Source organism: Metarhizium robertsii, assembly GCF_000187425.2.
Source record: "Metarhizium robertsii ARSEF 23 chromosome Unknown MAA_Scf_12, whole genome shotgun sequence".
Lineage (NCBI taxonomy): Eukaryota > Fungi > Ascomycota > Sordariomycetes > Hypocreales > Clavicipitaceae > Metarhizium > Metarhizium robertsii.
This window is the reverse complement of record NW_011942152.1, coordinates 283,026-307,302: the sequence shown is the minus strand read 5'-3', so window position 1 is coordinate 307,302 and position 24,277 is coordinate 283,026. Positions and strand designations below refer to the sequence as shown.

The 24,277-nt window shown below is 50.6% G+C and overlaps 5 protein-coding genes across 5 annotated transcripts; 1 reads left to right on the top strand and 4 right to left on the bottom strand.

The window, feature by feature from the left end:
* Positions 1-432: 432 nt before the first annotated feature.
* MAA_00165 (protoporphyrinogen oxidase) lies at positions 433-2,458 on the top strand (the record flags this gene model as incomplete). The annotated part of the gene is made up of 3 exons (XM_007818163.1): positions 433-948; positions 1,024-1,626; positions 1,691-2,458. The coding sequence occupies 3 exons, from the start codon at positions 433-435 to the stop codon at positions 2,456-2,458; spliced, it is 1,887 nt and encodes a 628-aa protein (XP_007816354.1).
* A 4,718-nt stretch (positions 2,459-7,176) lies between these two features.
* On the bottom strand, positions 7,177-7,884 carry MAA_00164 (Protein kinase, catalytic domain protein; the record flags this gene model as incomplete). The annotated part of the gene is made up of 1 exon (XM_007818162.1): positions 7,177-7,884. One exon carries the CDS (start codon positions 7,882-7,884, stop codon positions 7,177-7,179), a length of 708 nt encoding a protein of 235 aa, XP_007816353.1.
* A 1,628-nt stretch (positions 7,885-9,512) lies between these two features.
* Positions 9,513-11,658, bottom strand: MAA_00163 (2-isopropylmalate synthase; the record flags this gene model as incomplete). The annotated part of the gene is made up of 4 exons (XM_007818161.2): positions 9,513-9,677; positions 9,756-11,333; positions 11,427-11,571; positions 11,651-11,658. The coding sequence occupies 4 exons, from the start codon at positions 11,656-11,658 to the stop codon at positions 9,513-9,515; spliced, it is 1,896 nt and encodes a 631-aa protein (XP_007816352.2).
* A 1,695-nt stretch (positions 11,659-13,353) lies between these two features.
* Positions 13,354-14,085, bottom strand: MAA_00162 (Dihydrofolate reductase-like domain protein; the record flags this gene model as incomplete). The annotated part of the gene is made up of 1 exon (XM_007818160.1): positions 13,354-14,085. One exon carries the CDS (start codon positions 14,083-14,085, stop codon positions 13,354-13,356), a length of 732 nt encoding a protein of 243 aa, XP_007816351.1.
* A 5,108-nt stretch (positions 14,086-19,193) lies between these two features.
* Positions 19,194-20,966, bottom strand: MAA_00161 (Major facilitator superfamily transporter; the record flags this gene model as incomplete). The annotated part of the gene is made up of 5 exons (XM_007818159.1): positions 19,194-19,865; positions 19,925-20,188; positions 20,249-20,516; positions 20,564-20,782; positions 20,851-20,966. The coding sequence occupies 5 exons, from the start codon at positions 20,964-20,966 to the stop codon at positions 19,194-19,196; spliced, it is 1,539 nt and encodes a 512-aa protein (XP_007816350.1).
* Positions 20,967-24,277: the final 3,311 nt, after the last annotated feature.

Genomic DNA, 24,277 nt, shown 5'->3' with positions numbered 1-24,277 from the left:
AGGTAGTGGCTCTTTGCAGTTTATCTGGCGCACAGCTTGAAGAAAAAATGAAGGAGCTGAGCGCCATGGAGGAAGGGGATGGGAAATCAATAGACTATAACTTCTCTGTCGCTGTCTACACATGTGTCTCGTCTCGACTTTTACAAGTGAATGTTGACAGGCCATCTACTGATATATACTATGGTTTTGATCATCTTGAATACATTTTTGCGTGTTGTACACTGTAGACCGGGGCGTCGATGGTGGTGGAGCTTGGACGCGCCAGAAGTGGTGCTCGATGCGGACATGGAACATTGAACATTCAATGTTGATTGACATCGGAACCGTAAGCTCGGCTGCCCACAAAAGACGTCACCCGAGGGTTGACCCGGATCGACCCACTGCTCTCAACTCACATCACCATGAGCGGTTGAAGTCGTACACACCACAGGCATGCGTCGGAACCGGGCGGAAGACGCTGCTATGACTTTTCTATCTCTGGCATCAGCTACTCGGGGCTCCACCAGGACAAACCTCGCACGAAGCCTCCAATTGCGCTGTTTGAGCAGCGTGAGCGCATCATCACCGCCATCGAAACGAAGCCCTCGACATCTCGGCCGAAGCTGCAGCCAATGCGTGCCGCACCATGCCGCGCGCGCTAATGGCTCATATTTCATGACCAATCGACGGTCGTACGCGACGCAGAGCAACAACGGGGACATTGCTGTCGTCGGAGGAGGACTGACGGGTCTTACGACAGCGTACTATCTCGCGAAGCAGCTGCCGTCCACGGCCAAGATCACACTGTACGAGGGGAGTGACCGGCTCGGCGGATGGATTCGAACGGATCGTGTGTCAGTGGACGTGGAGGGCGTCGGGGGGGTCGTTAGTTTTGAGAGAGGCCCAAGGACGTTGTCGTCGAACCATCTGAGTACGTGGAAGTTTGACGATCTCGTGCTATACGACTTGGTAAGATGACAGATGCTCTGCCGGACATCAGAATATGCTGCTGATTCCCTTTCTACTCTTGGTGGGTCGTAATAGGCTCTCGATCTAGGTCTCAAGGTCTTCACACCACCCGATCAACCACGCTACATCTACTACCCGGACCATCTCGTTACACTTCCACCCGCCGGTAGCTTCGCCGAGTTTTGCCGCGAGCCGCTTTTCCTTCAATCCATCTGGGGCGGCCTAGGCTTCCTCTTACGCCGCATGCGCAGCCGCGCGGTTCCCATAAAGGACATGTCCGTGTCAGAATGGCTGTACGAGATTAGCGGAAGTCGCGCCGTTGCGGAGAACGTCGCATCCGCCATGATCCACGGCATATACGGTGGTGATATAGACAAGTTGAGCGCCAGATCAGTGTTTGACCGCTTCTATTGGGCGTATTACCTGCCAAACATGGGCTCAGATCTTAGACAGATGACCATGAGAGAACAGACGTTTATGAGTGAACTATCGCAGGATCCGCAGATTCGCAGGATGGCACTCAAGGCACGAGGTGCATTGTTGCATTTCGGCAGGGCGGGAATGGACAGCTTGCCAAAGGCGCTGGCAGATGTGCTGGAAGCAACGCCCAATGTAGAGATTAAGAAGGGCATTCCGGTGCGTGACATCAGCTACGACATGGAGACGGAAAAGGTCAATGTGAGTTTTTGTTTGCCAACTGGACAACGCATCCGCCAGCACTTGGGTTCTGACCCTTTGACAGATTACAACCGGCAACTGGGCCGACGAAGAGCGGCAGCACCTCGAGAACAAAACCACCACCTCCCACGATCGCGTCATATCCACCATGGCAAGCCAGGACCTCTCCCGCGTCACGGCCTCGAAGCTGCCCAGCCTCGCGGAAACGCAATCTGTCTCCATCATGACCGTTAACCTCTGGTACCCCAAGAAGCACATGAAGCCACGCGGCTTCGGCTACCTGATCCCTCGGTCTGTCAGCCGCGAACACAACACCGAGCGAGCCCTCGGCGTCTTCTACGACTCTGACGTCAGCGGTGCGGCGTCGCCCGACGAGCCTGAAGGCACGAAACTATTCGTCCTCATGGGCGGGCACTACTACGACTCTGGCGCTCCTCCGCCCTCAGAATCAGACGCCATCGAGCAGGCCAAGTCCCTCCTGGAGCGCCATCTAGGCATCTCCGCCGATACGCCCTGCTTCGCCTTGTCCAGATTTGCAAAGGAATGCATTCCGCAACATTTCGTAGGCCACAACGACCGCATGATGCAGGCCGACCAACAGCTCCGTGACGAATTTCATGGCAAACTAGCAGTGGCAGGCGGCTCGTATAGCAAGATTGGTGCCATGGGCGCGATCCGCGCCGGGTACGACATTGCGAAGCAGACTGTCGGCGAGGGAGGGTGGTACACAACGGGACTGGAGAGTCTAGAGTTTCCAGAACCGTTTGTCGGCGTGCCCATTTCGAAAATTCCCGTCAGGAGGTTTAGACAGCTAGAGCAGAACAGGGGCTAGCTCGAGGGCTGTGGAAAAAGAGGAGGGAAACGGCGGGACTGTATATTAGGGCTGGGCCGATGATTCTAGCATACCACTGGGACGAAATCCCATGGCGACTTACCAACGTATAGAGCGCAGATTTTGACGTATAAGCACACATGGACAGATGGGTAGATGATATAATAATCCCCTGTGGCAAACATTGTTTGCAGGGTCTCGCGCCATTTTCGGAGCAGATCGAGGACAGGTCTGTGTTTGCAGCGTGCTGAGTGCTTGCCCTGCGTTTTTTCACCCATCCTTGGGGATTTTCTGTCCAGTTCCTGATCTAGCCGTGACATAGCATTTCGTAACCGGCTGTGCCGGCCATGATGAGCCAACAATCAACCATGTTCCATCGCTTGACGCGTCACAAGACCACCCAACTTCCACATCCACATGCACAGTGTTTGATGTTTCGTACCACCGGCACCGCCTCCTCGCCTGGTGCTGAGGAAAGATGATGAGTCAAGTATGCCGAGTGCAATGTTGGCCCACTCGCGTCGCCTCGGCACGGTGACGCGACTTGGGCCTGGAATCGTCTTTTTGGCTCATCTGCATTTGGGGCTGCAGGATTCTTTGGCCTCACTCCAGGCCCTGCAGTACTAGGGAACGGTTGGAGGGACCATGATACATGGTGACGGGCGTGATCAGGCCCAATTACAAGGCCAAGTCCATTGGCTGTATGCATGACGCTGCCACATTGACAGCTCACAATCAACTCGCTTAGTCTGTCTTGCTGCCAGCTATAAGACATGCAGATACGATGCAGCAGCCCCCCGAGGCGTTGGCGTACATCTGACAGAGTATGCCTCGTAGTAAACACCAGTTATACTACTGAGTCGGAGCTTAGGAATAGTAGTCGACCGTCATGACTTTTAGTTTGATCTTGGGCAATAAAATATACAACCAGGAGCTGTGCTAGCCCCTCCGGCTGACACGCCAACTTTGAAGAAAAGGATATGGTGGCTTCTGCCTGTCAACATGTATACCGACTACTGATTAACATTGTCGGTGTAAAGACAGTTGCATGGGTACATTGCCTTATTCCCGCGCCAACCATTCATATACAATGTTACTGAATAGAACAACCTTGAAGCCAGAGTTTATGGCGGCCGCCACACTCGTCTACATGGCTTCAGTTGAGGGCGGTACCCCGATCAAGAACGTTACAGTAGACGGTGCGGCGTGGTCCTTTGAGGCGGAGAAGGTTGCTTTTACCAAGGTTGTTGAGTGAGTCTGGGCGTACTCTAGATGGTAGTTGAGATAGGCATGCTTGGACATTGGCAAATTGAATCCATGGCTGGGTAGAGGCTCCAAGAGCCAACTACCTAGATGCTCATTTATTTTGATCTCGTGCCATGTTGCACCAAGTGAGAGCACCCGTGCCACTTAATACGCCCAAGTTGAAACTTTTGCGACTGGACAACAAATCACATCGTAATCAGGATGCTCAGATAAGCTAGTCGTTGCTAGTTGTCATGTATACAGCTTCCATTCATGTGGCTCCCAATGGATATACCCTACTTGGGCATTTTTACCCCATTATACTCCTTCTACCTCTTCCTACCATCCATCATCGCTGCCATGGACCTATCAGCAGCGACATCCGAGTTACTCACAGCGGTGAGTTTTGCTTCAGACCCTCACTCCAGAAGATTTGCCGACTCCAGCTCCTTGGTAGCCGCGCTATGTTCTGGGCTGTCTCTGCACGGTCGTGGGTGGACAACGCAGCGACAAGCTTGGAAAGTGCGGAATGTATATCTTTCCCACTACCTAAATGCTTTTAGAGACTTACTAACAACTTGAACTTCTTGTTCGGTTTCTGCAGTGATGGACCGTAGTGACGGCACGGGCTTCTCTCGCTACTCATTATAGGTTTTTGTGGCCCTGTACTTGATAGAGAACTCGTTTATGACATCAAAGGTTTCTCTGAAGGAACTCGGGGCAGAAGCTACCAGTGTTTATTTATACAAAGCAGGCGGAGTCTCTAGGTCTGGAAACCCAAAACCTCGACTAGGTCTCGGACCTTGCGTAAAAAAAGTAGTTATTCAACGAGATTTATATAAGAGTTTCATGTCTCCCACGGCCCGGGGAAGGGCTAAGAATTTGTTGATATGCAGGCTAAAGGCCCAATGTGGTCGCAGTTCAGCATATACCCGTATTGCTTGGAGAGCTTGGACAAAATCACAGATGCTTCTTGAAACTTTTATAAAAAAGAGTAAATAGCTGCCGATCTATATAAAAAAAAAAGACTATAGTTCAAAGCAAAACTAGTGTACATACTTTGAGCGAAAAAAAAAAAAAAATAGCCACATGTCCTGTACATGCGATAACAAGGTGCCCCCTATTATCTTTGCCTAAATGTTGGGCTTCACTATTACTAAAGCTCACATCTTTCACTGCCATCCTTCTTTCGCACAATCACATTCCAATCCTCACTGTAGAATCCCTGGGTGAGAACCTTTCCTTGCACTTTCGCGTTTAGACATGGACCCATAGATTCTGTGGCAGCCTGTAATATAGTATAATAGGTCAAACGTAGGTCACGAGCGCTCTAAAAGGTAATATATTAGTAAGTGTGTACCCCTTTGGACTGAAAATTCTTTAGACAGTCTTTTTACACCCCCCCTTTCGTATGGAATAACTTACATTATTACACACGACGATTTTCGCCTCACCATAGCACGATATGTCGCTACATTTGTTCGCGCCTGTAGGAATCGTCACTGTGCTCCCTTGCGGGTCTGGTGCTATTTGGAGCTTGTTGCGTGCTCCAACAGCGTCATTGATGGAGGCCGGGCTCCAGTCGAAAGGAGACGTGCAACTCGCCCTTTGAAAGCCACGAGCCTTGATTAGGTTGCCGTCGAGGTCGGTTGCTTTGATAGCGAGTCCCTTGTGCGTTCAACCTTGTTAGTGCCAGAAACATAGCTGTGGGACAAGTCCAAACGTACCCAGACTTGGGCCTGCAACAGGGGAAGCAGTGCAAGTAGTTTTCCGCCAAACATGATGAGGAGGTAAAGAGAATGAGTGGTGACAGATGATGATGGTAATAGATGCTGCTGAGAGTCAAGAGTTGTGAACTGCGACTTGATTTGTGCCCATGAACGAGGGAACCGGCTCCCTTTTTAACTTGCGTTGTATACATGTAGTTGTAGTTGTGTATAGATTATTCAAGTCAACTTGTTCCGGTAACCAACTACAGGACCTCGCAGCATGAAACAAACAATCAAAGAATTCCGCCACGGGCACCACCTGACAGGCCAACACCGGCCATTCCCTAGACAGTGCCAATGATTCCAACGTGAGAGCCCAGCTCCCAAGGCATAAAATAGTTTCTTGGCAGCCAGGGAGGCGCGTTTCAATATTTTGAGTTTCAGGTTGCAGCCGTTGGTCGTCTCTGTTGCCTATTACGGAGGCAACACCGCGCCTCTCGACTCTATTAGAGGAAAGATGTAGGAGGCGCTTGGGGTTGGTACGGGCGCTTGTATCAAAGACGGAGTTATTTATAACGCGGCGCTGGGGCTGCCGAGAATATCCCAACGCGCGTGTATGTGCACCGGGACAATGGTGAATCTGGTTTGCAACCTCCAAATAAAGTCAAGCCACTGGTGGTTATTCTCCGCCATATCGTCTGAATCCGGCGAGGCTTGACCACACGGTCCAGGTAACTGCCTGGTAGCCGCCACACCAATTAGCCGTTTGGGGCGCGCGCGAATAGCTATGCGTCTGGTGAGATGCTGATGGAGCTCGAGTCCGGTGCTTTGTTATGAACAAAGGAAATCGGTGTGCGTGCCTCCCGCTGGCCCTCCCCTTCAATAGTTGCCAGACATGACATGAAAGTCGGACATTTATTCGCTCGCCGTCTTGCTGCCTGCGCGCTTAAGCAACCTCCCTATTTCTATCTGGAGGCACTGAAACTCTGGAGAAGGGCTTGGCATGGTCTCTTGCCCAAAGATAGAATAACTCGGTATATTGATGGTTGTTCTGCCAAGTTCCACGCCAAAGTTGTGCCAAGTAACGTTCAATGTTGCCCCCATGCCTCTTTTGGCTTGGTAATTTTACCTGATCCACTTCTCCTCTTGACTGGTTCAAGGCGAGGTTCAAGGGACGGGCCGTGCCTACATTACCATGTAAATGCTGTAGCACGGGCACTTTAATCGAGGCATCAAATTCGCCCAGGAGGCCAGTGCTACTTCTTCCCTCTTCACTGGTATAGCTGACATATAGAATTACAAGCTATGTCTGAAGCATTAATCCCTTGAAGGAAGAAGCTATACCAGCACGTAATTGACGGACCTGTATTGGGTCAGGTCAAGATGAAGGGTTTAGCCTGGAATATGCGTGCCGATGAATGTGTGCTGACGCTCATAGCTTCGACAATAGTAAGCCAGGGCTGATAACCCAACAGGGGAGCATAGTTGCTTAGTCTAGCAGGTAAAGAGCTTTTCAAGGACGCCACTTTGAACCAGCATCTCGCACTCGTGCTTCCTAGATCTGACATCAGAGGCGCTTGCCTGCTGCTCGATGGCCTCGCATGAATATTGATCCAAGCCGGCCATATGCTCCGACAGCTGAGCAATAGTCTCATACCGACCATGCCAGCAGTTCCCAATTATATTATCGTACTTGTCTTTACCTAGAACCGGAAACTCCATATCCTGGAGCTTACCCTGACAAATGGGACCATGGTCAGGCCCTCACCACTCGTCCTCATAGGGATCATGGCCGCGCGTCAAGGCATAGATGACTGAACCCATGGCGAATTGCTCTGTTCGACAACCAGCGGTGCCGTATGTTCCGCAATCCGAGCCACCGTCATCCCCCAGTAGCCGAGCAAAAGGTTCCGTCAGAGAGGGTACGGTGTCTCCGATCTTGCACGCACGATCAAAGTCTGCAAGCTTGATGTCCCGCGCGTCGGACAGCAATATGTTGGCTGGCCGAATATCGCAATGCGCCAAACCCAGCTGCTCGAGCCAAGCTTCTGCCGTTGCAAGCTGACGCATCCACCGGAGACAGTCTTCCGCCGTCTGCAACTTCTCTACTCGAATTACTCTCTGCGTTGACTCGTCTTTCACTTGTTCGTCGTTAAGGATGGTTCCAAGATTCCCACCCGACATGAACTCCAAGAATATTGCGTCCTTGGTGTCGTGAAAGTGCTGGACAATGTATGGTGATGGCGGTTGGCGTTTTAATATTGTAAAGACTTTTTGTTCGGCAGCAATATATCCGCTTCGGCCAAGACGGCTCTTTTTCACGACGATGGCGTCGCTAAGCTTGAATACCAGTCCGGTGCTACCCAGGCTGAGCAATTGAGGTTCTTCGAGGTGGTGTGCACTCTTTTGCGTGGTCCAGAAACGGACTTGAGAGTCGGACTCGCAACCCAATGGGCCACAGCCTTTAGCCATGCTGCCAGGTTGCTCCGCTGCAGCATGGACGCGGCTAAGGAAAAATCACATATCCGTTTAGAAAATGATGTTGCGCTCGAAAGTGTGGCTGATTTAGGTCGTCAGGATGTACCTATAAATGGAGAAGTTTATATTAAACAACTTAGGCTCAGAGGAGTTGGGATAAAGGGGGCGAAAATCGGGGAAGAATACTCGGACCGATGTTGTCGGCACGGTGTACTCGTTTGTACCTGTAGGCAAAGACTTGGCCATAAAATTACGGGACAATTGAATATCTCCGGAATACTTTTCAATTTTTTAAAAAATAAATATTACTAATAATAACTTTAATAAATTATATAATATATATTGAGATTTAGGAACTCTTCAACAGCTGGACCCCGATGCCCTGCCAAATGTCACCATCCCACGGGCTCTTTGACACATTATCGTTTTCACCGGATTACTCCACCAGCATATGCTGCTCGTCTCGTCCCATGTGTGTCCTCTTCTTGGGGCCTATCATACGCTGCATGGTTCGCGACGAAGCAAGTTGGTACAAAACGAACAAATCAAAGCCAAGCATACTTGATCAGAATCCAACACGGTTGGAACGCAAATTGCGATTGACGATTATTTCGTTGCAACGAGAAACTCGTCACTGCGTCTTGCGCAGACCAATGCGTCCTGGTCACGAAATTCTGTGCGAAGTACGTCATGCTTTGCCAAATCTCCAACTTCCATTGGAAATCGCGAGGTGCCTCGGTTTCTGTTCCACCAACTTGCCAGTTATTCTATTCTAAAAGGTGCGGAATAGAATTCCCGCTAAACGAGACAGTTGAAAAGCAGAAACAAGGAAAAAGTAGGTTGGTGCTTCATCGTCCGCCTTTGTCGTTGGGTAACCCTAACCCTGCCTGGCGTGTGTAGCCTGTCCAACGTGTTGTTACACGGAAATGGCCTGTTACACAAGGGCTACAGTCACGGGACTAGGGCAAAGTCCCTCACCGATTTCTTGTATTTCAAGACGTCTTTGGTCAACGAGGCCTTGATGAAAACCAAGGACCTTTGATACCAAAGAGTGTTATTAGCTGAATTAAGCTATTGCTTCAAGCCCTCTAACAAGCCATTGTTACACGTGTCGGGTAACTACATACTGGAGACAAGATAGAGCCGGCGCCAGGAGGAATCATCTTTCCCGCCTATTTCGTGGTCGACGCCGAGCCAGCGTGAAATTGTGTCAAGTGGCATCAATCAATCGCCGAATTGGTAGTTATCGCACACATCCACCACCCCAGACCTGGAAGTCAGTCATACAGCTAGCTGTACGAAGTGCCTGGGCCACATTTTTGCGTCTTCTGAAAACGTCGAGAATTTGGGCACTCGGACCATGATATATATTACATATTCTGAGAGAAAATACCCAACGAATACAATCTTTGTTCATCAACAAGCTCGCTTTTAAGGGTGCATTAGGTTGGATACATGTGCCTATTGCCCCGACATCTTCCCCTGAGAGACCTTCGCCTCTGAATGCTTTTCTTTTTTTTTTTACCGAAATCCCCAAAGGCCCGTTGTTTCACACATTACAAAGAGCCAGAAAATAAAAGACAGAGAATGCGTCATCCTCCAGCATGACCCCAGATCCTACTCTACATGTCGTTGGCCTTGTCCTCCAGGACAGAGACCACACTAGAAGCCCCTTGAGGAACACCAGCAGATTCCTTGGCTGCACCATTAGCATTGTTGGGACTCAGCGCTTTCGGTCGAGACGCAATTGGCTTCAGAATAGGGCTTCCAGGCCTGCTCGTGATAAACTGTAGATGCGTGTCAGTGAAACCCGTCGAAACCAGGAAAGAACAAGTCGCGCCGAACGACATTGCGCAGCAGCTTACATTGGTAGCAGCGCTCAGCAGCGCGATGAGGGAGCTCTGAACCACATCCTCATGAATGCCGATTCCCCATACCATCTCCTTGGTGTTTCCAATCTTGCACTCAATATATGAAGCAGCCTTGACACCACGACCCTCGCCGATGGCATGCTCCTTGTAATCATTGACGTCCAGGTCGATGCCAAGATCCTTGAGGGCATTCGCCATGCTAGAGATAGGGCCATTGCCCCGTCCGCGGAGCTTAATCTCCCTACCGTCGACTGAGATGACGCCCTCAAAGACACGCATCAGGTTTTTAGTATCCTGTGTCTTGCCCGGCGACGGCGGCGCAGGAGATTGCGAGCGGTCAGGGGTAATTGAGTAATCAACAAGGGAGAATCGAGGGTTCTCGTGAAGGTAGTAGGTCTTTTCGAAAAGATCCGTGATTTCGTCGGCTAGAAGCTCACGACCAAGACTATCAGCCCGCTTTTGAACAACCTTGGAAAAGGCAACTTGCAGACCGCGAGGGATATCCAGGTGAAGCTTGCGCAGGATGATCCAGGCAGCGCCACCCTTGCCGCTCTGGGAATTGACACGGATAATAGCCTCGTAGGTGCGGCCAATGTCCTCTGGATCCAGTGGCAGATATGCAACTTCCCAGTGGTCCTCGTAGGTCTTGCCCTCGCGTCGGCGATTGTGCATCGATTTTGATATGGCGTCTTGGTGACTTCCCGAGAAGGCACACACCACCAGGGAGCCGGCATACGGGGCGCGAGGATGGACGGGAATCTTGTTACAGTTCTCGACCACGTCAATGATTTGGTTCAGGTTTGAAAAGTCCAGGTTGCAGGGAACGCCTTGGGTATACAGGTTCAGGGCCAAGGTGACCAGGTCAACATTGCCGGTACGCTCGCCGTTTCCAAAGAGACATCCCTCCACACGGTCAGCACCGGCCATCTGAGCCAACTCTGCCGCTGCAGCCGCGGTACCCCTATCGTTGTGGTTGTGCACGCTAACGCAGACCTTTTCGCGTTCTGATATATTCCTGCAAAAGTATTCAACCTGATCAGCGAACACGTTGCAGGACGCGTTCTCGACCGTAGCCGGCAGATTCACAATCATAGGTGTCTCAACTGTTGGCCCCCAAGCCTCCTTGACGGCGTTGCAGACCTTGACGGCAAATTCGGGCGATGTATCAGAGAAGCACTCGGGGCTAAACTCAAACTGCCAATTGGTGCCTGATTGGGAGGGGTCGTCTTTCGTCAGGGACCTGACGACCTTGGCGCAACGCACAGCGAGCTCAAGAGTGTCCTCTTCGGAGTAATTGAAGACGATTCTCCGGAAGCACTCGCTAGTAGCGAGATAGATGTGAATAATGGCATTCTTCGCACCCGAAACTGCCTCAACCGTGCGCTTGATCAGATCCGGTCGACAGGGCGACAGCACCTGGATCGCAACATCGTCTGGAATGGCCCCGGGAGTGTCAACCAGGCGTCTCGTGAAGTCGAAATCGGTCTGAGAGGCGGAAGGAAAGGAAACTTCAATTTCCTTGAAACCTATATCGCAGAGCATCTTGAAGAAACGCCATTTCTCCTCCCCATTCTGTTATTCGTCACAGGATCAGCCGACCGCCCAAAACATGGCCGAGATGCTAGGGTGCGGAGCACCTTTCACGTAATGGGGAGAGATACATACCATTGGGTCTGGGTTGCTCTGGTTTCCATCTCTAAGGCTAGTTTCCAGCCATCGAGGGGCCTTGTCAATCGTTTTGGAGGGCCACTGGCGATCGGGCAAGTTGAGAGGAGGGAAGGGCTTGTATTTCTTCCAGGGTTCCTTGAGCCTGGATGTTGGTAGGCACGGGGTCAGTGTGATCTTTGGTATACATGAAGTAAATGCGAAAAGATATCCGAAAAACGTACATAGGCATCTTGCAAGAATTGTAAGCGCAAGTTGGGAGTGGTTGCGATGGTACTTAGGATTTGGGTGTTGGGCTGCGACTGCGGGGAGTGGCGAGAGCTTTGCGCGCAAGCAGAAGAATGCAGGTCAAGACGTCGGACTGGAAGAAGACGTAGATCCCAAGGAAGAAGAGGAAAATAGGAAAGAATCACTGTCAGATTCGCAGCAGGATGCGGCTGGGACGGGCAAGTAGAAGAGAAGTTGAATTGAGTCACCCACTTCAGAGTCATAAGTCGGAGGCGCCGATTGCCGCTCGCCGCGACCCCTCCAACATTTTCTTTTTCATCTCCGACCGCGGGGCCGTCGTGCCATTATTGTGGGTGACTAATCGCGGGGTCTTTGATAGGTCAGACAAGCTCGGCATATGTGGACCCCTGTGTGGACCTGTCTCCACAAAATTCCAAGTACGGAGTACCGCCACATAAAGTCGGCAGATCTTCCGTGATCAACGTCAATTCCTCCGTCCTTGTCTTTAAAGGCCATGATAGATGCCATCCTGTCGGTCTGCTTTAAGAATGCTTTTGTATGATCTGAGAGTCTCACACACCGGATGTCACCCCTTTACAGTTTCGCCATCAAGGGCTGCTGAGATGGCTCTGGATAAGTGAGCAGCTGTCCCATCACGCCAAAATCGCACATCCCGCACCACCGCAAGCTCACCGGCTTTTCCACGTTGAGGGCTGCTATAGGTTATGCAGCGGCAAGAAAACGGTGTTGCCACAGATGATCTCGAGCTACCGTGTTATCAGTCGTAAGGAGTGCAAGCAGAGACATTGCGAAGTGGCCGCCGGATTGCCATAGATGGTTATTGCCGGGCTTTTCCATTCTGACTGCTTGAGAGAAGCTGGGTCAATGGCATGAGAGATGGCCCTATCAAGTGAAGCTGAATATCTGCTATCCCGCCGAGTCAACTTGCCCTCCCTACCCCCGATCAGGAGGCACGGCAGGAGCTGTTGTTCATGCTAAAGCGAGAATCAGTCCATCAACACACATATCTCTCAATACAATAAATATTACAATAGATTTGAGTGATGGAAGAAAGGGTGAGCCAATTGCCTTTGAAACGCCGTGGCAGCAGCCCTATCATTCGGAACGGAGGGCTCAATGTTCATCCGGAAGCGTCGCTGTCACGATGAATACTTGGTCTCCAAATATCTTCTGGCTAGAAATACGACATGAAATTATAGTGTGAGGCTTAGGGTTCTAACACGTATATCTTCAGCGCCCAGTCCAGATTCATTGTAAACTGGTTACGACCAGCCCATAAACCAGGTTCGTCTCTTGTCTTTATTATCTCTTCTTGTTTCTACCAAAGGATGTTTCGTCTTCACTATAGATCATTGCCATATTTATGCTCAAAATACCAAAAAAGTAATACGCAATGTCTTCCTCCTTTGTGGTATGTCGTTTGGTGTCCCAGGACATGAGCTGTGCTACGCTTGTCTCATCCAAGTGTGAATCAAATAGGAATCGCCATAGGTTTCCCGTAATAGCCTCAATCTCGACATGAATGACATTTTATGCTTCTTTAAAGAATGTGTTGTTGGCTTAGATGAAAACACACATAGTATCATTATAGCTCGAGCCGTTGGGTGTGCTCCAATGGGAAAACCAAAGTCAACTTCTTGCTTGCCACGGCTAGGAGGAATGTATGATTGACTAGTTACTAGAGATTCATCCGGCCACAGAGAACGACATCGTCGCCAAACGGGTACCACTTAACACCAGTCAGCCTCGCGGCTGAGATAGCTATTCCTGAATCATTGAAGCATCTCCTGGGTGACAAGACCACTCCACCTTGGCCGAGCCATGTTGGGGCTATGGTGACGATGACCATGTCAATGTTTGGCTGGTACTGCGGCGAGAGCAAAGAATTGATGATCTGGCCACCAGCTTCAACCATGACACTGTTGAGTCCATTTTCCTTGAACCTCACGAGCAGGAGATTCCAGTCAAGGTGATGCTCGCCAATGTTCGAGGTAGGGATTTCCACATTGATGTATTTGCCTCCGTATTTCTCCAGTAGTGCCCGTATGTCAGCTGGTGGTTTCCGGAGTGCCGTGACGACCCATGGTGGACGCCCGCGGCCCTCTCGACATAGCTTGAACAGCTTTGAGTTGTCGGTAAACTCCCATCGGGCTGTGGGATCAATAACAACTGGTCTTGGCTGGCCGTCGAGGCCATCGCCACCATAACCACCGACTCCGGCAATGCGACAATTAAGGCTGGGGTCGTCAGCGACGGCGGTGCCAACACCAATCAGAATACCGTCGTGGCGAGATCGAGGGTAATGCGTCATGGCCTCGGACCGAGGTCCGGAAATGGCAGTGGGAGCGCCGGGCGACAGGGTGAGCGACGAATCCAGCGATGTAGCAAAAGTCAGTGTGGTGAAGGGCATGTTCGGGTGACGAGTTGAGTCATCCCTTGGCGGTAAATGAGGCTCAAGAAAGGCCCTGTCCGATGGGGAAATTTCATGGCATCTTTTGGGACCGGCGACGTCATGTTGGATGGATGGGTTGAGAAAGGGTTTCGGTTGGGTTGGAGCTTTATGTGACGGCTGGATATCTTAATTGTCGAGAGTAATAGGCGAGAGTATTGCAGATGAGGATGAGAAGTTGAAAATGAATGGCACTATGTAGTTGGCTCCCGTTGGGTCAATGCTGCACACATGGCTGCCACGGAACAAAGAGACTTGGAATACACGGCGTTACCTGCACGCATCAATCAATTGATGTACATACGAAGTAACCCTAACCCCTACCCTAACCCACAAACCTCGGAACTTGGTGATGAAGGCACCGACCTCAGGTAGAGACCTCTTGTGTATGATACAGCGCATGGATGGTCTCAAGCGCTCATCCAGGATTGACTCGCAGTACATGTACCAATAATGAGCACCTCCGCCTGGAATCCGAGTAAGCACAGCTGCCGATCATAGGGACATCGCGGACAAAGAAAAACAAATAGAGAAGAAATTGCTGGAAACAAAGTCACAAGTCAGACTGCGTATTTCAGCCAAAATGGACATCTTTTTGCATTTAAATAATGCGAGAAACGCAAACTTGTACCGCCCATCACGGCCAAAACCCGGCGCTACATTTGTTCGTGACGTCAACTCGGATAAATCGGCCTCTGTCGATATAAACATCGAAGCGATTCAACTGCCTGAGAGGCCAGTAGCAACAATACATCGAAAGCAATAAATATGTCGAGTCTCTTGTACGTAGTGCCAAAAGATGCAAGCAATAACACTCTATTTATGAAAGGCAAGACTTGGCTGACAACGAGTCTCATAACGTACTCTGTTGAAGCTTGGCTGAATCCCATTCAGCGCTTGCAAGGCAGCCAACAACAGATTCTGTCGAATCCTGCCCCCATGGCGTATCTTTGCACGCTACTAATGCCATAGTCACTTATGGTACTAGAAATGGACAACGAATAGCTGTGATATCGATGGAATTTGCTTAAATATTATGCCACTCCTTGCTTTGTACCAAAGGGAGCATCCTCCTCCTCAAAACACAGGGACAAAACTAAACGAGACCAGAAGTCTCTGGGCTATGGAATCTTGATGGGGATGTCTTTTAGAGTTCTCAAAACCGTCATTCTCATCTAATTTACGTTAAAAAAGAGTCCGGTGTGGTAAGAGTGGCAAGTGTACTCGGATACCCTGCACCTGAAAATCGGCGGCGTCGGGACCAGGGACGAGACGATACCATGTCGCCATGGCAGAAAAAAACTGGGTTTCCTCGGATGAGAAAGAAATGTTTCGCAGTCCGACTGGCTGTAGAGTGTTCAAGTTGTCAACTGATGGTTTTGACAGCACGTCATAGTCGCTGACCGTTCTGCTGGAACCTTGCAAATTTTCCGCCTCGTCAGCGGTATCGTCGTGAGTGGGCTAGCCAAGAAGTTTTCTGTGCCTAGAAAGGCCCGGACAAGGTCATTTCGCGCTGTTATTCATTTTTTAAAACCCTACAGGTGCCGTGGATTGGTTGGGCGGTTCAACATGTCCACCCAGAACACAGCATCAACCCGTGTCAAGGTAGCATCGTGGGATACGGGTTGCAAAAAATTTAGTAAGGCGTCATGGAGCGTAGTAAGCAAATGGTACAAATGTCAAAGGTGGAAGCTTTGGGCTCTATTCTATGGTATATCTGACGCGCAAGATATAGCCGAGATCGCCGCAGGCCACGACGGCTAATATCGCCCTCAAAAGTGTGAGTGTGGTGTAGTCGAACAGAATGGGTGATGTATCATTCACATGCGTGGTTTAGCCAAATGATGTCAAAAGACACTGCCTGGGTAAGACGAAAGGACATCGGGGAGCACACATCAGTGTCAACGGTTTGGCGTATCGAGTTGAGTTGGAACGGACAAGCACAGCCGATGAGAGTACCTTGTCTGAACAGCACCTCCCAGAATACAATAGTCTTGTCAAATTCTTCCAATTCCGTCGACTTTAAGCTGCTGTATCGGCTAGATCTCTTGATGCGTCGTTGCAGGCCCTGCGACTCTGCGCGACATGCAAGTAAAAGCCGAACCAAGGGCTGAACACCAAATTCCCCCTCTTGAGCAGACACGTTTCCAATCCCTCAGCAGCAAGTTCTTAAAGTCGCGCCTGAATAACTGTCCCAAACATTACTGGGTAGGCTGAAAAGCCTCCGAAACTGCTTTGAGCTGGGCGGCAACCCGAGCTTCGCGAGAAGCAGGCCCGCTCGGATTCGAGTACGGGTCTCGTTCAAAGAACAAGGTGAGACGGTCGTTGCCGAGATCTTGTTCGCCGTTTGCAATTCCGTGATTCGTATAAGCGTGATCTGGCTTTGGGGGCGCCGATCTAAAGCGACAGGGTCAGCAGGGACTGTTCGTTGAGGCTTGCCAACAGTCGTCACGTTACCCGTTATAAACCGCTCCAGCAGAAGGCATTTCTTTGGTTAGGAGATACGACGGACAGGACACGCAAAGGTCACGGGGTCGAGGATCTGGTGATTTCGCAAGAAAGACTCTTGTAAGTGCATATACTGAGCGAGTTTGGCAAAATGGCAAGGAGCTAAACGTCACGAAAATCACGACTTAGTTACAACTGACTAGAACAACTCCCAATGCCAAGCTGCAAACCGGAAGGCAGACTACGTCCATCGATAGCAACCAACCACGCGACAGCTTCCACGCCTTGCCAACAATCGACAGCCTCAGAGGAGCCAATCTTACAGCGGCACCAACTACGGGGTATAGACTTGTGCTGACAGGCAGCTGTTCTGGACCTTGAAGGGAGGTACAGAGCGGGTAGGGTGACAATGGGGTTTGGTGTCGTCAGGGTGGTGAGAACTGGTAGACGGGTTACTTGGAGGATACCGGTAACAGTACATAGCCAGTCTGTGCATGGCTATCTGCTCAGATGGCCTCGAGAAAGTGATGCTGGGGAGCGTAGACAGATGCATGACCAGAGACTTGCTGCACATATCCACATGGGACTAATTGAGCACAGCAAGCGCCTCGTGCATTTGCCCAGTACCAAAAACCCCTGAGAGCTGTTCCAACACATTCAGACCAGACAAGACTGTCAGCTGGATGCCTTCCAGACGCAATGCATGCTCACATTTGCGGCGAAGGATGCGTGGCTTGCAACACGGGAACACAAGGGCCGAAGTACAGACTTCGTCGTAGATCCAGTGAGTTTGCCGAGCCAGGAAGAACAGAATCCGCACGGCGTTTACTTTTGCCATGGATGAGATTCCACTTCTGCAGTAGTGAAATATGGCTGTTTCGCTCGACAATAGGCGGACTATTTCGTGCTCATTAGCTGTGAAAATCTGCCGGACCGGCGTCGACATGGTGGCCAATGTGAACATGGCTCAACGGCAAACTTTGGTTTCGAGAAGTGCGACACCCTGCATCCGCGGGCACGGGTCGAACACGTCGTTCGCTGGGCCGCAAAGGCGTCAAAGGCAGCCGAGGCGATGATCAGGACGGCACAGAAAGCGAGGCTGGCAGCGTGCGTGACGTGCCCACATGTGTGTCCGCCTCGCTTTGTCCGCTTCACTTTGTCCGCTTCACTCTGTCCGCTTCACTCTGCACGCCTCACTCTGCCTGCCTGCCTCACTCTGTCCGCCTCAACTTTGTCGATGCGAATTTGGTTGACGCTCTTGCCGCGGTGTCCGAGCACTGGTCCGGCCGCAGCCTGCGGTTGCGACCATTTCGACGCAATTGTCTCGTGACTGTTGTCTGGACCGGGTGAAAGGTCGGAGCGGTAATGACAAGGGGTAGTGCCTTGCACGGTTGATAGACGGATATGAGCTAAGAGTCTTATTAGTTTAGGTATGGATCGGTTTGTATGAATAGATACAATACCCGGCACAATTGGGCGTGCTTGGGGTATTGGCCAATTGCGGCCCCAATGGAGTGCTCACTTACGGTTCGTAGTAGTGAAAGAGTCCTGCGTATCCTGGAGTAAAGAAATGCATATGATGTGGGCAACATAGTCGTCGAGAAGCGTCGCGCCGAGGGGAGAATGCCATTTATGTAAATTGTATGTGCACACAAGTTGGACTTATTTTTGGATTAGGACTTGCCTCCAGTGTCGTGGGGGCAGGATACGTTTAAGGCTGCGACGACATGTGGGGACCTGCGGCTCTGACGAATCACGATCGTAAACCACGTGCACATATGTGCACAAATCTTGGGGGCCGTCGGCGCGATGCCCTGCACGTCTCAGTCAGGCAGTCAATGCATCTACAGTGGGTGTATGTGCACATCGGCGGATCGCTTCATCTGGACGCCCATTTGCTTGCCATGCGGCCGACACACATGCACACACATGCGCCACTGGTATAACTTGCGTTCGGTCCCTTTTGACACTCGTGAGTTGATCCCTGCCACGTGAACCAAACGGACCAGACCAGACATCTGGACCCTTGTCTACACATCCACAGTGGCCCTACGTACTTGGATGCACATGGCAGACATTGCAGAGACATGTTTAGGCGCCGATTGACATTTAGAGACACATGGAGTCTCTGGGCACAACAGTCTCGTTGGGACTCCAAGGCAGGTATCGCCTCACTCGGGCTTCTACCTTGTTCACCAATCATGACACCTCTTAACCTCAGTATTTAGGTAGCTTCTTGCAAGCGATTCCGGTGGCAGGCATTCGAGCTTTGCATGAGCAGGTTACGGAGAGGAGATGTAGTCGGGTGTACAAGGTAGCACGTATGGTTTCGTGTCCGTTCCCTTCTTGGAAGGTGGAGTCAATGGTTATCATGCGTGTCCACCATCAACATCGGACGTCACATCACCAGAGAGGCCACACTTGCACATGGAAACGCTGCGCAGTGAAGCGGGTGACTCGGCGAGGGCAGTCATGTCACAAATAGGAGCGAGGAACATCACGTCATTCGTCTATAATGCTGGCCTTATTACTGGACGCTTTGACGGGTTGAACCAACAACCGCACGATGCCTGCGTCCATCAACACAACCGTGGAACCACACTCTACCTCACACCCGCTACTCAGTAGACATATCTGAATTGTGAGATATCCTTGTCTGTCCTGTCCATCAAGTCGGCGTTTTCCATTTCAATTCTCCCCGACACGTCACAAGCCTGGTCCCGACGCCGGTTCTCCCACATGAGATGGAACCGGAAGGCGATGCAAGACACGAGACCAATGCCAAAGCATATCAACATTGCCAAAAGTCCCGAACTATACGTCGGCGCCTCCTTGGCGAAAAATAACTGCGGGCCAATGATGTTGCCCGTGCAGTAAGCGATGAATGACTGTCCAGTCCAAAAGCAAGTTAGCCGAGCACACCACAAGTCAGCCGTGAAAGCAAGATGAGCAGCCCTTACAAATGCATTAACCGTCATTTTCTTGGTAAAGCCCCCAAAGTTGCCCGACGCCATGGACATTAGAAGAGGAAAGTTTGCCACATAAGCAAAGACAAGGCAGAAGCCTGCGTAGCGCGCCCACTTCTGCTCAACCGAGCACTGCCGGATGATAACACAGCCAGCAATTGCGACACAAAAGTTCCACGCCATGAAGTAGGTTCTGGTATTGCGGAGATACGTAGAGCCCGCAGTGGCCAGGAGCACGAGGGCAAAGGAGACTACATAGCTGGCGGTTTGAAGGAGCAGAGTCGGGAACGTGTCGAAGCCCAGCCCATGGATGATGATGACCCCAAACTGCACCCTTTGTCAGTTCCTGTTTCAATTCAGAAGTGTCTGTTGGGCAGGATTCGTACGCTATGCACACCACCGCTCGGAATGTTTCCGCACAGCTGAATGACGACAATGAACCAGGTCTTGGCGTCGAGAGCAGCCTCGCGGCACTGTTTCCACTTGAACTGCGAGCTTTTAATACCCGTCATATTCTCTTTTACTCGCTGTATGGCCTTGCTACGATCCTGCTTGCTCATGAAACAAGCTGTCATGGGAACGTCGGGAAGCAGGAAGAAGAGGCAAATCGACCACGCCACAGTGCTGCCGCCAAAGATGAAAAACACAGCCTGTGCCAAACAAAACCGTCAGACACATGAAAGACGCAATATGCAGACAGCGAACTCTACCTTCCAAGGCGCAATGCTATCCATGTGCCCGATGCCGTAGGAAGCCAGACCGCCGGCTATACCTGCGATGGTGTTGCCCGTGAACCATGCCGCGTGCCGGAGCGGCTGCTCGGAGCGCTTATACCACATTGCCACAATGGCGGTGAGACCGGGAGCAATGGGAGATTCGCAAACGCCCAGGAAGAAGCGGAGGGCGAGCAGGTCGGCGGCCTTGGTGGTTACGGCTGTCAGCATCAGCACCGCGCCCCAAAGAACGCTGGACCGGGTGCTTGTTAGCAGTGTGCTCAAGTTGCAGGAGGGCGTTTTACGACTTACACTGCCACGGCAATCATCTTGCCGACTCTCCAGCGCACCATGATCATACTGGCCGGGTATGCTGCGATGAGGAAGCCAAAGTAGTATGTGCTGTTTGCCCATGAAAAGTCTGTGCCGGTCAGGCGCAGATCCTCGCGGAGTCCAAGGATGGCTGTGAATCCGATGGCCGATGTGCCTAGGAACTGGAACATGTACGAAGCCGCCATGATGGGCAACAGACTATTCAGTCATGTTAGCTGTCGAAATGCAGATGGGTGTTTCGCGGCAACGAATAATTAGGGACATACTACAAGTCGATCCTGCGGAGGAGTCTCTTATCCTCTTCTGGGGTGAGGTCTTCTGTAGCTGCAACGTCATTGTCAGCATGGTTGGGCTTGAGCTCGGCTGCGTCTACTTCCTCCATTGCGGCTTTGTAAACGCCCGGTCTGGTGATATGTGTTGCGGTTTTCAGCAAAGAAAGGAAGGTTATTGCTCTGCCTTTAGATCAAAGAGATATTGACAGAGAGAACTCCAGCTGCCGGGGTGATGAGGTGGAATAGCAGGGTTGAGATGATGAAAGAGTTTACACGCCGGCGCTCTGTGTATATTTACAGTGCCGTTGCAATGTACCGACTAGCCTTGGGTAAGTACTGCTTATCTTTACGCCTAGTCGTAGTCAACTTATACTTGTTCGAGCTTTGGGGCCAAGACAAGTATAAACAATCACTGGCGGTGCATTGGTCACAGCATCATTCCCAGGATGGCATCATAGTCTAGTGTCGCATATCTGTCTTGGACAATCATTGTATGCTAGCTCGAGGTAGCTAGCTCCCTGCACCTCCATTGATCTGCTACCCCAGGCTAATTGGCCGAGTGCTCCTGGGACAGCGGTTTCGGGTTCGAGACGAAGAAGGGCCGTTCGTGAAGCACAATGCAGACGATTACGCTTTGCGCTATACTCGTAAGCTTACCCAAGGCGTGAATGGCTGGCGCCTAGAAATCAATTCTGACATTCTTTCGGCTCCACGAGCTGGGTTTTAAGATGTTAAGAATGACAGAATGTCTACCAAGATGGTGAAAATAGAACCAAGGACCACGAGAGAATGGGTCCACTGGAACCAAGACAAGGCCGTGCCGGGTATACAGGGAAGGAGATGGCAGATGACAACGTCACAAGTGCTGTGCTGCTGATGGCACTAACGAATTGACATCCCATGGGCCTCTAAATGCCAAAAGTATCGCGAGGACAGTCGGGCATTTTCGAGCCAATGATGCGGGTGTACTAAAGAGATTGACACGATATTGTGGATTATGTGGAGTGAGATAACGTCTGGTGGGAACAAGACTACCGAGTCCAATCTGCCGGATATCGCTACGGCTAGCTCAGCCCACGGCAAATAAAGTTGCGCATTTGCGCCTGATCTACTCGCCTGTGCGCACAAGACTCTGCATGGAAAAGGCGCGCCCTAGATGGACATCCAGGTATCAAGGGGTGCCACTCTACAAGGACAAGTACTACATATGTATCTACCTATTAAGTTTATGTCAACCTCTGAGTGGATATAAGTAGCTCAAAAAAACGCTCCAGGAGAGAAGTGTGCGCTTCGGATTTGTATTTTTTTTTAGATTCCATCTCCGAGAGTTCCACCGAGATCAGGCCGGCAAGTATCGGTCGCCGAATATGCCCCCGCATAATACGGAGTAGTAGCGTAAATGATAAAAGTCCTGTGTAACTGTCGGAGATGACAAACCAAATTGTAAATCCGAAGCACACTTGCAAGCCGGTTCTGGCCAATCAGAGATGTCGAGGCGATCCTAATAGGTAATATCAAATGCTTGTGGATATCCACTGAGCAAGCATGAATCGATCATTGATCTTTTTTTGTACAAGTGCCACCTCCCTTGTGGGGCCCCAGTGCCCCCAGCATCGTCAATCACGAGTCGAGTCGAGTCAACTAATCCGTCCTGTAGTCATGTTAAAATGAATACATCGTTTATCTGGATATTTATATCAAGCTTGATATACCGGTTATCTGCTATTATCTGATTGGCATTTGCCCCTGTATCATGTGCTCTACAAGCTCCTAGGCACTTGCAGAGATACTGTTGAGTTTACATCAGCAATTTTGCGTAGTGGAAGATGACGAAATTTGGGAGGCTTTTTAGGGCCTGAGTTGATAGCTTTTTATTGTCGATGATGAAAAATTCCTGCTCATATGACCCCGTGCCCTTTTATACATGTAGCCGGTTGGAGGCCCCTGCCCCCTTGGGACCCCTGACGATAATCCTCAAATTTGACTCGACCCAACAGATATGTACAATTAGCCTTAATAACCCCGTCCAATGATCCAAAATTAACCGCAATGCCGCATCTCTCCATTCTGGCGCTTCGAATGCGCTTATAACCCCACGGGTTGCCATGTGTCGTGTCCAAGGTATCCGAGCGCCCGTACCATAACTTTCACACTTGGGAGGCCATCAGCTGGTGACGCTTTGGCCTTCGTGACGGCTGTCACAGCTCTTGAAGCGGCCCAGTTTCAAGTTCAGAGCACACAATAGTCCGTGAAAGCCTTTGGCATTGCCATCGCCCAAGTCGAATGCCGTCGAGATCTGTCACAAGTTAGCTTAGCTAGCTTCCTCCAAGACGCCGGTGTCATGGCCGTCTTTGCTGCTCATATCACTTAATATAACTTACTGTTTATGAAATTATACCGAGACACTAATAAATCCATTAATATGCTCTTTGCCCTTCGTCTGATGTACTCCAGCCACTGGAATTCTTGTCTTTGTCTTTGTTGGAATAGGTTCCTTAGCCTGTCCGGCCATGCCGCATCAAGAGACCCATTATGAACGATGCTTCATGTTGTTCCAGCAACGCCATCATTCTTGTTCTTGAACTGAGCAGAAAAGTCCCTACCATTCATGTTAGTTCTCCAAGGTTCTCAGCCACGTAATAGTATCAACATGACTCGACTTACTGCTGGTATTCGTTTCATAGCTGTAATTGGAACCGTTTCTCAAGTCTTCGTAGCCACAATGACTGGGCAACATGGCGTGGTACTTTTCCACGTCTGCAGTGTGGCTCGTGAAATACCATAGTCCCAGGATTGACATTTTCTACACCGCTGCTCATTTGTTCCTTGCGGTATTCGAATCTCCGCGCTGAGCCACCATGGCGGGGTACCTGGTACCCAATGTTGGCCATGTCCGTCTCAAACTCGGACCATGACAGGCTCGATGTGACAAGGGTTCAATTATGAAGGCTTGGAGCGATAAAGGGCTCAATTCAATAATAATCTCGTAGGATGTCAAAGGTCCTGAGTTCCTGTAAGGTAGGAAGAGAAGGGTGACCGCCTTATATACATCAAAGGAACGCCCGGGCCTAGGGTCCTTGCCCGGGCACGTGTTCTAGCTGTGTAACTAATAAGTCCTGTATCGGCGAAGCCCTTTGTTGGGCTTCGCGATCTGCTGGGCCTTTTCCGTGTAACACTCGATTGATCGCCACGGCCGGCCACAGCATCTTCCAGCAATAGAAAATTAACGCCATACCATTCAATGTTTGTTGCACAAGGATATGCCAGTGGCTGTCGATAAAACGATACCAGACTCATCTATGATCTGATACTACTACCTCTACTTTCCATATCCGTTAGTTAACCCTAACCCTGATCCATCCTAACCGCTATATTAAGTGGGGCTGCTATCAGATGAGCACCTGCACCTAATATCACCAGA